Genomic DNA, 14,459 nt, shown 5'->3' on the forward strand with positions numbered 1-14,459 from the left:
GACAGATAACCCGTTGTGTAGCTTTGTGCTTAATTCTAAAAAACCAAACACTGGACCCAAATCTCTATTCGAAGTCATTTCGTACTTAATAATTTGTAATAAAAATGGAATAGAAACCCTATATCCCAAGCAAACTGAAGAAGTAAGGTCCACCTTTCGAAAGCGCTCGGGTTATAGGGTTTGTATTTGATTTTTGTCAAGACTTCTTGGACCTACGTGTTTTTAGCACATCATGAATATAACAATTTGTAATGATTCCCTTATGTCGAATCCTTTTTCGAACTTTAGAAACAAATTTATTTTAAATACAGAATTAGACACTGGTGATACGGAAGTAAAGTTATGGAATTAAGCACAAAGCTACACAGTGAGCTTCCTGTGCTCTATCCACCACAGGTATCGGAAAACCTAATTTCTAGCAGTGTAAACACGAGATATGCAGCTTGCCTCTAGGGAGAAAATTTATGGAAATGCTTTTGTAAATGGTGTCACTGTACAAGACGCAAACTTTACACGTACATGTACAGTCTACATAAAGATACTTTATGTCTTCTTATTTCCTGAAGATACTGTAGTGTATTTTACAAGAATATGTAGTATTTATCATACATTGTTCTGCATTTAACTTCAGGCGAATCGATTATTGTGTACCTCGAAAAATTGGTGTCGTCTGCTGAGTTTTATTGTTGAAACTTCGCCCAAGAGTTGTCAGTTTGATGTATCGATTATACTTAGCATTGTTAAACGTACAGAAATCATTCAACTAATATATAAACAAAGAAAATTTCAAACCTGAGTCTATGACGAGCAGTTTGAATTAGACCTGCAACACATGTTGCAACTGCCATGCTGAAGATAATTAGTCCAAACGTCCTATGAGTAGGTTCCAGTTGGTGACGAAACTTGGTTGTTGTGGCGTCACAAGCCAAGAAGGTCAAAAGTACGATAAAACCGACGACAAACTTGAAAAGAATTGAATAATTAAATTAGAATAAAAATATAACAGCAAAAAATATATTTGTCTTTATTTGCATTATGCCTGTTTACAAATCTGTAATGTAACATTGTCTTGTTCGAAATTATAATAGAATAAATTTTACAGAAAAAATATTTATACAATATCAATTCAGCAAACGACCTTGCATGACCTAGTATCCATGGGATCGAAAACCGACTTAGAAAATTCTTGTCCTTCCAGCTATTGAGGCGTATGGTGTGACACTTGATGACAAGAATGTATCTCAAAACGGCTGGTGTGATAGTCAATTGGTTCTGCTGTTGCCTTTTGTTTGGTAGATAGCTTAAAATTAGAGCCAGTGGCAGAAATTCCCAGTAATTTTCCCATAAAACAACCCAAACTGTCACTTTATGACATTTGTGAGAGTTAAAGAAACACTTTGCAGTTGATTCGTTAAACATAAAATGAAGACTAATTAAGAAGAGAAGCACCGTGATGAAATACAAAGTATTTGATCTTCTGACACTTAAGAATTTCGATATTTTATTTAAGGTTTATGGTAAGATACACCAAACAAAATTAGTATACAAAATAATCTAACAGTAAAGTCTTACTTCAAATCGTAAAAATAAAAAAGTCATACAAAAAACTGGACTAAGATATAATCACTCTATCAATATGTTTTTTATAGGCCTATACACTTATCGTGACCCCATTTATAAACTAGATTGGAGGTATTTAGACAACACAACCCACCACTAATTCTACTTAATTAGTGGGAATTTGTTACCACTCGTTATAACGAAACCACAGCCAGAAGGTTCGGAGCACGATTTCTTTTTCTGAAGTTAACGAGGCGCGAATTGAAAAAAAAACAACATTGTATCCAAAGTCTAGAAAGTTAACCATTGAAACGAGCTTTACCAGGTATATGAGATGAAAAAAGCAGCCACATTACTTCAGTTGATACTGTTTTGTAGTCTTTTTAAATTTCAGATAGGTCTTGATTACATCATGAGAAGATCGAGTTAATGCTATTGTGTGGTAAAGAAAATTGGTCCAAGCGGAGCATTGAGACAGAATTTAATGCACCCCATTCAGAGAGGGATAAAAATATCATTCGCACTGCTGTTAGCTAAGTCTCAGAAGACTGTCAGTGTAAACAAATGGCAATCAGAAGACTATGTTTAACATGGTTTAAAGAGAATGAAAATGCCGTTTCCAAACATGTTTAGAATTACAAGGACAGCATGTAGAACAAATTCCATAAAATTCGTTGAAGTTTTGATGGTTCCAGACTTTTCGAAGAACATTTAGTTTCATATTTCTAACTTCAAGATCATCAGATCAAAGAAAGATGATTTTTACTGACTTCAAGTAAATATCCAATATTAAACATTAAGTTTTATTATTTTTTGTTGTTGTTATTAATAAAAAAAATTACGGAAAAACTATAGTATATCTTAGTCCCACCCTATTTTAAATGAAATTTATGTTACTTATTTCATTGTACTATTTGCTTGTCTTGCATGATATATCATACATTCTTGAAATGATTTATAACAGATCGCTGAAGATTGGTTTCACAAATTCCGAAACGTTCCAAAATTAAATGTTTTGTCAATGACAGCGTGACTCCCTGCTTAAAACAACACATAAGCTGCATATTATACCATACAGGTTGAGATTACACATCACAGGAATTTGTACACAGTTGAGGAAGAAAGAACGCTGCCATCATAATTATTAATTATTTGCATTCCTTAGGAACATTATGATCGTCTTATAAAAGTAAGTGTGAAACCTCATCTACGTTTCGAATCTGCATTTGTCATAAAGAAGTCATACCGGTTTATTTTTTCAGTTACTAGTAATTCCACATATTCATGTGTATTTCTTGAGATATTCTTATAACAGTATAATCCACATAACGCTAACGAAGAAAAAACAAAGACACTCGACCAATTTCCACACACGAATAATTTATAAAAGTGTTAGTACTGACAAATACAAATATCTATACACCCTAGTCAAAATTATTCATTCATTCATACTGCGATTATGTTGTGAGGAGCGTAACTTGTCATCGGTTTTTCTCTTTGAATGATATTACTATGTAACAAAATTTTTATTTTTTCTTGTTCCTGGGCAGAAAGTGTTATTTTCCAAGTGCTTACGCCTAAAGTAAATGGACAAGACTTATTTTCTTTTCAAACTTTGCTTTTGTGACCTGGGTTATGAAATTTTCAAATTTACCCATTTTTCCAGAACATTCCAGGTGGATTCAGTGCTGAGTAGCAGATAGAGAATTTTCTCGAACTTAGAAGAATTTTCTATAACTCTTTATAATGTTGTAAAACTTACGAAAATTTTCAAGAACATTTTAGAATTTTCTAAAACTTTCCATAGTAATATACTTACAAGGGCTCACCATTTCAGTTTAGTTCCAGCTGCCTATATGAACACATAGACCTATCTGATTTTATCAAAGATGGCATCAAAAAGCTACAAGCATTCTCCAGACGCATTCTGCTATGTGTGTGGCCAATTTATCAAGACAAGAGCGAAAAGTACTCTGTGACAGCATCTACTAAAATGTGTGAAGCACACAAGGCATATTTCGGCATGCTTGTCGGGGATCACAACAAACCCTGGGCACCTCATTTCACCAACGACTACTGCAAAAAAAACAACAACTCTAGAAGGTAAGACGGACAATTTTTGCTTGCTTGAACAGTAAGATTCTATATTATACACATTTTAGACCTTTTAAAATTTAAATATCTTTCGGTACACCTCAAAGAGGAATACAACAGCGTCAAGAAGCCTTAAATATGATGAGTATGGCTGGGAGGTTATCGAAGACTTTAAAATGGTGACACTCCTGATGGGTCTCTAAGGAGGCTTTACCACGTTTTCCTGTTATATTTGCCTTTGGGACAGCAGGGACACTGCAACAGAAAACACTGGCCACAGTGGACCGAGTTCTCTGTGGGGAGGCACAATGTCAAGTGTGGACCTCCAGAAGGTATTGTTCCCACCATTGCACATAAGATTGGGTCCTATAACACAATTTTTATAGCTCTTGATAAGGAGTCTGCAGCCTTCAAGTACCTTCGAGACTTCTTCCCTAAGCTGTCTGAGGCAAAGGTCAGAGATGGTGTCTTCGTTGGGCCACAAATTAATAAGATCCTGGAGTGCACAGAATTCCCCAAGAAGCATCAGTAGGAAGGAGAAAAAAAAGTTTGGGCCAGCCTTGTCGCAGTGGTTTGGAGCTTCTTGGACAATCACAAGGTCGAAAATTATGTGGAACTGGTTGAAGTTTTGGTGAAGAACTACGGCAAAATGGGCTGCAGGATGTCCCTGAAAGTCCATATTCTCGACGCTCATCTTGATAAATTCAAGGAGAACATGGGAGCATATTCAGAGGAGCAAGGCGAGCGCTTCCACCAAGATATGCTGGGCTTTGAACGCTGCTACCAAGAAGAGTATAACAAAAACGTTTTGGGGCTGATATGTGAAAGTGATTTACATTACAGTCGCAAATCTCGAAAAACTAGTCATTTCTAAACACTATTGTTCATTTTGGTATAACTCTAGTATAAATACATGTAAATCTTGATTCATATGTTGTTTTATTCACACCTTATGTAAATGAGAATGTGCAAATTTGCCCGTTTTTACACAAAAAATTGGTTAATTTCTAAATTTCATTATCCAGGTCACAAAAGCAAAGTTTGAAGGGAATAATGGCCATTTTCTGTACTTTTATAACATAAGCAATTAAGAAATAACACATACTATTCAGGAACAAAATTTGTGTTACATAGTGTATTTACCATGTTTTATCTTTCCAACTCCTAAAGTTCTAAGAATGGGAAACATCACGTTTTATAGAATGATTGCAATTTTGCTTCTAAATTTATTCCCAAACAAACCTTAAGTGTTATGATTCAATAACAAATTTGCTCAGGAAGACTTTTGAATTCTTAATGGAAACAATGCTTACCTGAAGAGAAAATAGACCCAAAGTACCCAATCCAATCCAAGAATGAAGACTGTAAAAATGTTTAGGATCTGAACTGTTGTTATGACCCCGAATGGCTGACATCAAACCGATAGTGATGGCAGAGATTTCCAATGCAAAGAAGATAGTGTGTATCACTTTGTTATATTTTTTCTTCCAACAGAGGAAGTTTTTATACACCAAAATTGCTTAAAGAAAGATAAAAAATTTCTCCAGTTATTACATTTAAATAGAAACTTTGATAAAATATTACAAAAAATACTAATTTGAAAAAAAAAACAGTAACAGATAAATAAAATTATTCAATACAGTAAACAATCATGTTTGGTCATTCAGTTGTTTCTAATACAACTCTTTAAGTCTGATAATAGTAAATTGTGCTAGTTTTGACGTAAAATCATTGTCTACAAATATACGGATAGGACAGATCATACAATTGATAACTAGTTTGATTTACAATGACAATTCCAAGGAAGTGAATATTCTTAAATAATTTTTTTTGGAAACCAATTAATTCTTCTTCTGAACGGTATTATTTTGAATTGAGAACTTTATAATTAGGTCACCCCCGTGGTTTAACGATGAGTCTGAGGACTTATAACTCTAGACAACTGGTGTCGATACTTATAGTGAGCACAGTAGAATTAGCCCATTATATAGTTTTGTGCTTACTTACAAAAATGAAAATTATCATTAGTAACATAATGACTTTGCCAGTTTCGGTCAATTTGGTTTTTATGTTTCACGAAAAAAATTTCAACCGTTCTACTATCGCAGGTATGTGCAGGATATTATTATCATTATAATGTATTCGGATCAAGTCTTCTCGTTCCTACAATATTTGGACAACAGACAAAGGAACACAAAGTTTATTATAGTACATCAGCTGGATCATGAACTTTCATGTCTAGACATTTTAATTAGTAATAACAATGGACAAACCAAATTTGGAGTAAATATATCATAAAGAAAACGTTCACAGGCTTGAATTTTATTCCAAGTATTTTCCAAGGAACTTTAGTGTGAAAATACTACAACACCGTGATTTTTAGATATCTATTACATGTACGGATTTACATAAATAATTTATGAATGTAGAATAATTATTGTTTAAAGATAATTTTCCATGTTAATTCATTCATTGTAGTTATTTAAGTAAGCAAAGTGTTAATACATCATGTATCGTTGATATACCTAAATAGTCTTTGACTATTAATTTATCTTATTTGTATAAATATTCTCTATAGAGGCGACGTTAGCCATTGGCAACCAATTCCCGTGCATCCAATCACCAGCTGATGTCTTGAAAAATCAGAATAGAAAACTGTGATCGATATCATACTAAAACGTCGAACACTTCCGTACCTATGAGCCCGAACTCCGAATCTTTAAAGATGTAGCGACGCTTTCGATTCTTTGATTATTAATAACCAGTTTAAAAATGTCATTCGCAGGAAATACCCGTAGATACAACTAAGGTGCGTCTTTAAACCTAATCGTCGTCTCAGATTCTTATTGAATTCAAGGATAAGAAGTCATTTTTACAATCATCTTTTGTATTTTATAAATTTTCTTGTCCTCGCTGTGAGTAAGACTACATTTGTTTTACCAAAAGAAAAGTATTAATACATGTGAAAAAAACATGCTAACTTGAGATAATCCACTAAGTATGTAAGCATGCCAGACGAACATCATCCCTTCATTTGTTTAATATCTTGGCCGGAATCAATGATGAACAGAGACTCAAAATGAAAGAGAGTTTGTTCATTTATAAGCTGAGGATTAGAAATGGGTTTACAATTCAGCAAGGATATTACACTAGAATCCATTTTATCTTTATTCAAGTGGAAGAAAGTCCAGTTTAGTGGCAGTATGTATGTTAAAAAGCATACTTAAACATATGTGGATACTTAAATATATGTAACTTACGAAAATTTATACAATAAGGTGTGTTTATATTTATAGATTTTTGCTATTACTCTTACTATTTATAGAATTCCTGTTTTTACTTGTGTCACGTAATACGTTTATCCTTCATGTATTCGAATTTCTCAATAAAGCAAACTACGAATTACACAATCATAAGAAACCGTACTCACAACACTGTAACCTGGAAATAGTAAATTTGCAGGTAGATCTAAAATATTATCTCGTATATTACACGTGCTATGACCGCGAGGATATCTCGAGTGGATTTTGTTTTTCTACGCGTTTTCAATTTCTTATACTTCGATTCAATATAAATTAGCTCTTTATAAATACAGTGCTGTGCAAAAGTGTTGCGATAAATCAAAAATTAGGTTTCAGGCTACTTTCAAAGAACAATGGAAAGCAAATCACACGTGAAGAATCAATATTTTGCTAATCTTCATATTTAATACAACAGAAACTTAATGAAAGTCCAGGAAACATCTAATATTTTGTGTGTTCTTTTTTGCTTTAATAACTGTAAACAGTCTTTTAAGTATTGTTGCAACATATCTAATCAAACCATTCTTTCAAAATTTTCTCCGAATGTATCTAATACACTCCCATAAAGTTTATTTGGAAGTATCTTTTGATTTGTCAAGTTTTTGATCTATCAAATCCCAGATCTACTTAACAAAGTAAAAATCGGGAACTGTAAAGGTCATTGCATTATTTGAATGACTTCAACAGCTTCTTTCTTAACTAAGTAATTTCAGCATAGGTTGGATGTTTGTCTGGTGTCACTGTCTTCTTATTTTGTAAATATCTCCCATCGTCTAAACCAACAAATACCCCCAACCCGTCACACTGTGCTTCATGGTAGGTGCTATGCATTGAGGTAATATATCTTTCACATTTCTTCTTGTTTTCCGTCTTTCATCTTTTTTCCTAGGATTTGAATGAAATATTACGAACTTGGGTTCATCCATCCATAACAATCTTTTTTAATCAACAACAGTCCAGTTTTTGTATAGTTTATCAAACTTTAGTCTTTTGACAACACTTGGATATCTAAACGAAGCTTTTTTAACCTCTGCACGACCAAATGTTTCATTCTTGTTTAGTCTTCTTGTTACTGTAGATCTGCACATTTTTCTATGACTTGGTACCTGGTGGTTTATTTTACGCTTTAAAATCAGTGAGTCTTCCTTCTGTCCTGAAGGCTGCATAAACGAAGATACTTAACATCAGTATCATTGAGTTCATATGTTCTGCCTCTTCCTTTTCTATTTTAAAAATTTCTTGACTCGGTCTTACAATCTAGAGCGCACTTAACAGTGTCTGTGGAGCATTTCAAGTCTGCAGAAACTTGTTCAACTAACATCACGAAAAGCTTTTCTGCGAACTGTCTGCTCTACTAACAGTTCTCTACACTTTTTGACCCGTGGCATGAACATGAAATATATACATTTTTAAATATTGTTTTTATCGAGGTGTTTTGTGGAGTGCGATTAAATTGATTTCTTGTAACATATACCGGGACTATACGCCAACTTCTTTCTATATAGTTAAGACACCGTGGGGTATTGTGACAGTTATTTCAAACCCTAAATTTGATCAGTATATTCATTCAAGAAGAATCCTTATGAAATGCCCTTGGTACAAATATATGGGAATTCTGAAGAATAATAAGTATTTTCACTCTGGCTCATTCAGTTGTCAGCAGGGGTAAGCGAAGTATTACCGTAGTGTTTAAATTTACATTCCATAATGGCATGGAAGAATTAGCCTCATATAATTGAAAGAGTGACAAAAATATTCTCTTGTTATAACACTTTCCACACAACTGTATATTTCTCCTTTTACTTTCATATTGTAAACTAACTTTCACAAATAACAAAGGTTTCGAGAAAACGGTCTTCATTTATGATACACCCGGATGTCTTCAAATTGTTTACAAAACTGCATAATATAGTTTCTCGTAATCATTATTACTCATTTAGTTGATGGTCACACTAGCACTTAAAAATGTATAAGACTACAAAAGTGGTAACGCCAACCATCTGTTAACCACTTTACAGTTTCGTTTTGACTTTATTAGTTCGAACTGTTTTCTCGGAATAAGAATGTTAATAATGTATATATATATATATATATGATGGTTTTATGCCATCCATTTAAAGACCAACAAATCAAAAAATAGTTCTGAAACACCAAAGATAACCAAAACTGATGAAAAATTGCACAAAATCATTAAAATACTCCGAGAAAACGACAACAGTCAAATTTTTTGTTTCGTTGCCCTGCTCTCCAAGCCTCAAGTTCAGCCTTCCCACTTAGAAAGTATAATGGTTCTGCGTCACCTATAAGCCACGAGAATTCTTTGGGATTTGCCTTCATTTTAACGGCTCCTTTAACACACAACTACCCTGAAAGGGCACTTTGCTGTTTGCAATATCAACGTAAGATTTAAAATTATAACATTGATATATAATTTGAATATAAAAAATGAAAAATGTTGAGGGGGCTTCTTTGAAACACGACTCCAAAGTAGTTTAAAATGCAAATTATTATAAAATGCCCACGCAGGTTTAATATTAAATTTGAAATTAAATGTGTAAGACCTTTGGTTTCATTTGTTACCTTAGTATCTCTTTCAGTTAATAACTTTTCAATAAATTGATTAGGTAAAAATATTTGCAATTCGTTTTGGTTTTCATCGATTAGTACAGCTACAATTTTTTCATCAAACTGATTTTAAATTAGTTTTATTCCAGAGACAGAGAATTCATATCCTGAGTTCAGTTCACTTAGATTACGAATTTCATCAAATTGAAATAAACCAATTGATTAATTTCTGTTTTTACTGCTTTCGTTTGTAGAGGAGAAAAACGGCCCTATTCTAAAGTATAAATACTACCTGCATATATATGTCCTTTGTCATCATTCGAGCTTAATGCAAAACTCCGTTAACTTGACATCGTGATATTCATTTTGTGTCATGATGGTGGGTGAAACAAAATACGCGGCCTATCTTACTAATGAAAATATATGTTGTAAAATTCTTATCAAAGCCACCAGTTTGGCCTTCAATTTTGATTTCATTTCTTTAAATTTTACGCTCAATCCTTTTCTCGGCCTCATTTTTTTAACACCTGAGGTATTTTTGATTAGATATCATGACTTTCTGGAAATACACACAAATAAAACACAGCAAGTAAGAAAGTGACACTTAATAAGTAATCCCTTTAGCTTTAGGATCGTAACCCGATTATTCCGAATAGATCTTACTTTATAAAACGAACCATATTCTTTAAATTATGAGGTGGTAGCTTTGCTCTCTAAAACAGTGTTAAAGTTAATAGTTTCCTTTTTAGTAACGACTTGCAATTCTCGTTAAGCTTTTTTAGTTCGAATAGCCAAAACTTAAATACGGTCTACTTTTACTCTAAGCTGAAGATATAGTGAAAACGTTAAACCGATAGCCAACGTGACTTTATGCATAGGTATATGCAAATATATTCGTCAAATATGAGCGATTTTCATTGAATAGCTTCGAATATGTAGCTTATATTTACATCAAACGAGGATTCTAATTGTAGATTTAAAAGATCTATCAGTATACCAAATTTGAAAGAAAAAAAATCCATAAAGGGTAAGTATATTTTTCTGTCAAATAAAATTTTTGTACTTTTGGTACGAAGAAGAAAATAGGAAGAAATTCAGTCAAAATGAAAGATGTTATAAGTGAGGTAAGAGAGATGGAAAACAGTTAAGATTGTTGGTTCTTTCTATATGCTTCGCGTCTGATGTGATTTAGTGGCGTGTTCGAATTCCCGTCACACCAAACAGGCTCGCCCTTTCAGCCATGGGTGCGTTATAATGTGACGGTCAATCCCACTATTCGTTGGTAAAATAGTAGCTCAAGAGTTGGCGGTGGGTGGTGATGATTAGCTGCCTTTCCTGTAGTCTTACACTGTTAAATTAGGGACGGCTAGCGCAGATAGCCCTCGTGTAGCTTTGTGCGAAATTCAAAACAAACAAACTATATAATTATATAAATTTCTCTTTCTAATTTTGTTTCCTGGTAAGTTGTAAGCCATCGAGTTAGTGATCAGTGAAGAAAATATAAAGTATATAAGTTCATTACTAAACAAAGAAATAAAAACGAACCACAAGTAAAATACGAAGAACTAGTATCATAGTTTCACGAAGCAGTGACTTAAAACATTAAGTTTCAAAACGTTTCCTCCACAAGAAATTTAAAAAATGAGAAGATAATTAAACGTTAGGAGATTCTTTACATTACAATATCAGTTGGAATCAATAACTATCAAGAACCAAAAACATAAAAAGTTGAATTAGATGAAGAATGTTTCATTTCTATAGTAACAATAATTTTTATTATCACCCGTTCGATACCCATGGTGGGTAGAACACCAATTGCCCATTGTGTATATTTGTGCTTACTTCAAACAAACAAACATTATCACCTTATTTAATTAATAAACTTTATATAATTGAAAAAGATATTGATAAAGCAACAAGAGTAAATAAACATTTAGGTAGTAAAAACATAAACAAATACAAATCTTGATAAACTAACAAGGTGAAGAAGATAAATAACCAGAATAAGGAGAATAACTGGCAAAAGAGAAACCTCTACTAGAATAATTTAAATGAAGAGGCAATAACTCATATTATATCATATATCAATAACTCATATTATATCATATATCAATAACTCATATTATATCATATATCAATAACTCATATTATATCATATATCAATAACTCATATTAACTCATCAATAACTCATATTATATCGTATATCAATAACTCATATTATATCATATATCAATAACTCATATTATATCATATATCAATAACTCTCATATTATATCATATTATATCATATATCAATAACTCATATTATATCGTATATCAATAACTCATATTATATCGTATATCAATAACTCATATTATATCGTATATCAATAACTCATATTATATCGTATATCAATAACTCATATTATATCATATATCAATAACTCATATTATATCGTATATCAATAACTCATATTATATCGTATATCAATAACTCATATTATATCGTATATCAATAACTCATATTATATCGTATATCAATAACTCATATTATATCGTATATCGAAACTTAAAAATCTTGAAAAGTTCATCTAAACTTACAGAAATAAATAGTGAGAGTTTAATAGATGAATTAGAAAAACTAAATGATAGGTTAATTGTGGGTAAACATTAATTTAATAAAATTGTTAATTTATTAGACACATTACTAAATGAAGATGAATTAACAAATAATGAAGTCGTAGGGTATTACTAAGTATTTTAATACATAATGAATGAGAAACGTTACAGCTTGCGTGCATTTAAGTGATGGTCAAAAAGATAAAATAAAAGCAGCATACAAAAAAGTAAAAAGCTATTTCATTTCAAATAGATAAAACCAAAAAGCCTTATTATTGAGAAAACCACAAATCAAACAAAATAGAGGCTTTTCTTTTTTTTTTAAAAAAAAGGAGTATCCTTAAATAACTAGCAGCTGGAAAAATGATTGAGAGTGGCGCAGCTGATGGGGAAAGTAATTGGGATGCGAAAAAAAAAAAGATAAAGTTAGTGAATCTGTATTTTCAGGATGTGGTTGTAGAAACAAAAGTAGTAATTAAACCGCTTTATGTGAACCGAATGAATTATTATGATTCAATAACAATTTTCTTGTTGCTAAAAATTAAAACGTAAACAAAGAAATAGAAGTCACTGTTGTCAAAACATTACAAACTAATATGAGCGTTTTATGAAGAAATACAAAATGTTCAGTTGATAATATGAAATTAAGCATTTTATTAACTACTACACTAAAACTACGAGAAAATTCCAATATTTGGAAAAATTCATTGAGAGGAAATGATGTGAAAAACAATAGAATTATAAATATGGTGATACTTTTGTATAAAAGAACGTTGGTTCTAAAACTATGTGAATAATGAAACTAGAAAGCTTACATTATGTGGTATTGAAATTTTGTAGCTAATGAGGATGCAGCAATTAAAGGAATATTTTTCGTACAAACAGACATTGTGAGTTTTGATGATTTTTGTGCCTATTTCTGTTTTTTTAACATTTTGCAATTGTTTAATTCGTTGACCTTTAAGTGGCGCAAAACTACTATATATATATATATGTATTCATATACACTACTAATGTTCTATTTTCAGGCAGTCTTATGGTCTTTCGTTCACCAGACGATGCAGGTTTTTCACGTTTAGCTTAAATAACTTGAAGATATTTCTAAATGGTACGTTTTTAGTACAGTTTCAAACTCCTATAAAGATATTTCACAATATAATAAAAAGTACAAATGTTTAAAACATTTCATAACAACTACTAACGTTTGTTTGTTTGAAGTGAGCACAGAGCTACGCAATGGGTTGTCTTTGTTCTGCCTACCATGGATATTGAAACCCGGTTTCTAGTATTCTAAGTCGGCAGACTTACCGCTGGGACAATTGCTAACCTTCTATTTGTTATATTGGTTTCTAATTTGACTAAGTCTTGGTATCAATCTCAATTTTGATACGATTTTTACAGTTTCTTTGTATCTAAATCTAAAATATCTGGATTTACTGTTTAAAAATGACTATAATAACGATCAAATGTAACTTCTATTGACAATTTTTGTACGCAACATGCAGTTGGAGCTAAAATTCGGATCTTAATAATTAATTAATTTAATATGGTCTTAAACATCTCAGGTTTCAATATACTGTTGATACAGGTATACAACTGGTTAATAAGTATTGTTCATACAGGTATATGATTGGTTAATAAATATTCTTCATACAGGTTTATATTGACAATTTTTGTACGCAACATGCAGTTGGAGCTAAAATTCGGATCTTAATAATTAATTAATTTAATATGGTCTTAAACATCTCAGGTTTCAATATACTGTTGATACAGGTATACAACTGGTTAATAAGTATTGTTCATACAGGTATATGATTGGTTAATAAATATTCTTCATACAGGTTTATATTGACAATTTTGTACGCAACATGCAGTTGGAGCTAAAATTCGGATCTTAATAATTAATTAATTTAATATGGTCTTAAACATCTCAGGTTTCAATATACTGTTGATACAGGTATACAACTGGTTAATAAGTATTGTTCATACAGGTATATGATTGGTTAATAAATATTCTTCATACAGGTTTATATTGACAATTTTTGTACGCAACATGCAGTTGGAGCTAAAATTCGGATCTTAATAATTAATTAATTTAATATGGTCTTAAACATCTCAGGTTTCAATATACTGTTGATACAGGTATACAACTGGTTAATAAGTATTGTTCATACAGGTATATGATTGGTTAATAAATATTCTTCATACAGGTTTATAACAGGTTAATAAATATTCTTCATGTACGTATGTAACTGGTTAATATTGTTTATACAGACATATAACTGATTATTAATGTTTATACAGGCATGTAACTGATTATGGTCTGTTAATAGAAACAC

General features: G+C 31.7%; 1 protein-coding gene across 2 annotated transcripts in view; it reads right to left on the minus strand.

Annotated features, from left to right (window-relative positions):
- The window catches only part of LOC143233830 (lysosomal membrane ascorbate-dependent ferrireductase CYB561A3-like), a 50,271-nt gene that overhangs the window by 17,134 nt on the left and 18,678 nt on the right, over positions 1-14,459 (minus strand). For both annotated transcript variants that reach the window (XM_076470565.1, XM_076470564.1), the window contains 2 exons: positions 4,968-5,173; positions 793-962 (listed from right to left, as the gene is read on the minus strand). In XM_076470565.1, coding sequence (XP_076326680.1) covers positions 793-962; positions 4,968-5,173 — 376 coding nt within the window. The remainder of the gene's footprint in view (positions 1-792; positions 963-4,967; positions 5,174-14,459) is intronic.

The sequence above is a fragment of the Tachypleus tridentatus genome, chromosome 12, assembly GCF_004210375.1.
Source record: "Tachypleus tridentatus isolate NWPU-2018 chromosome 12, ASM421037v1, whole genome shotgun sequence".
Lineage (NCBI taxonomy): Eukaryota > Metazoa > Arthropoda > Merostomata > Xiphosura > Limulidae > Tachypleus > Tachypleus tridentatus.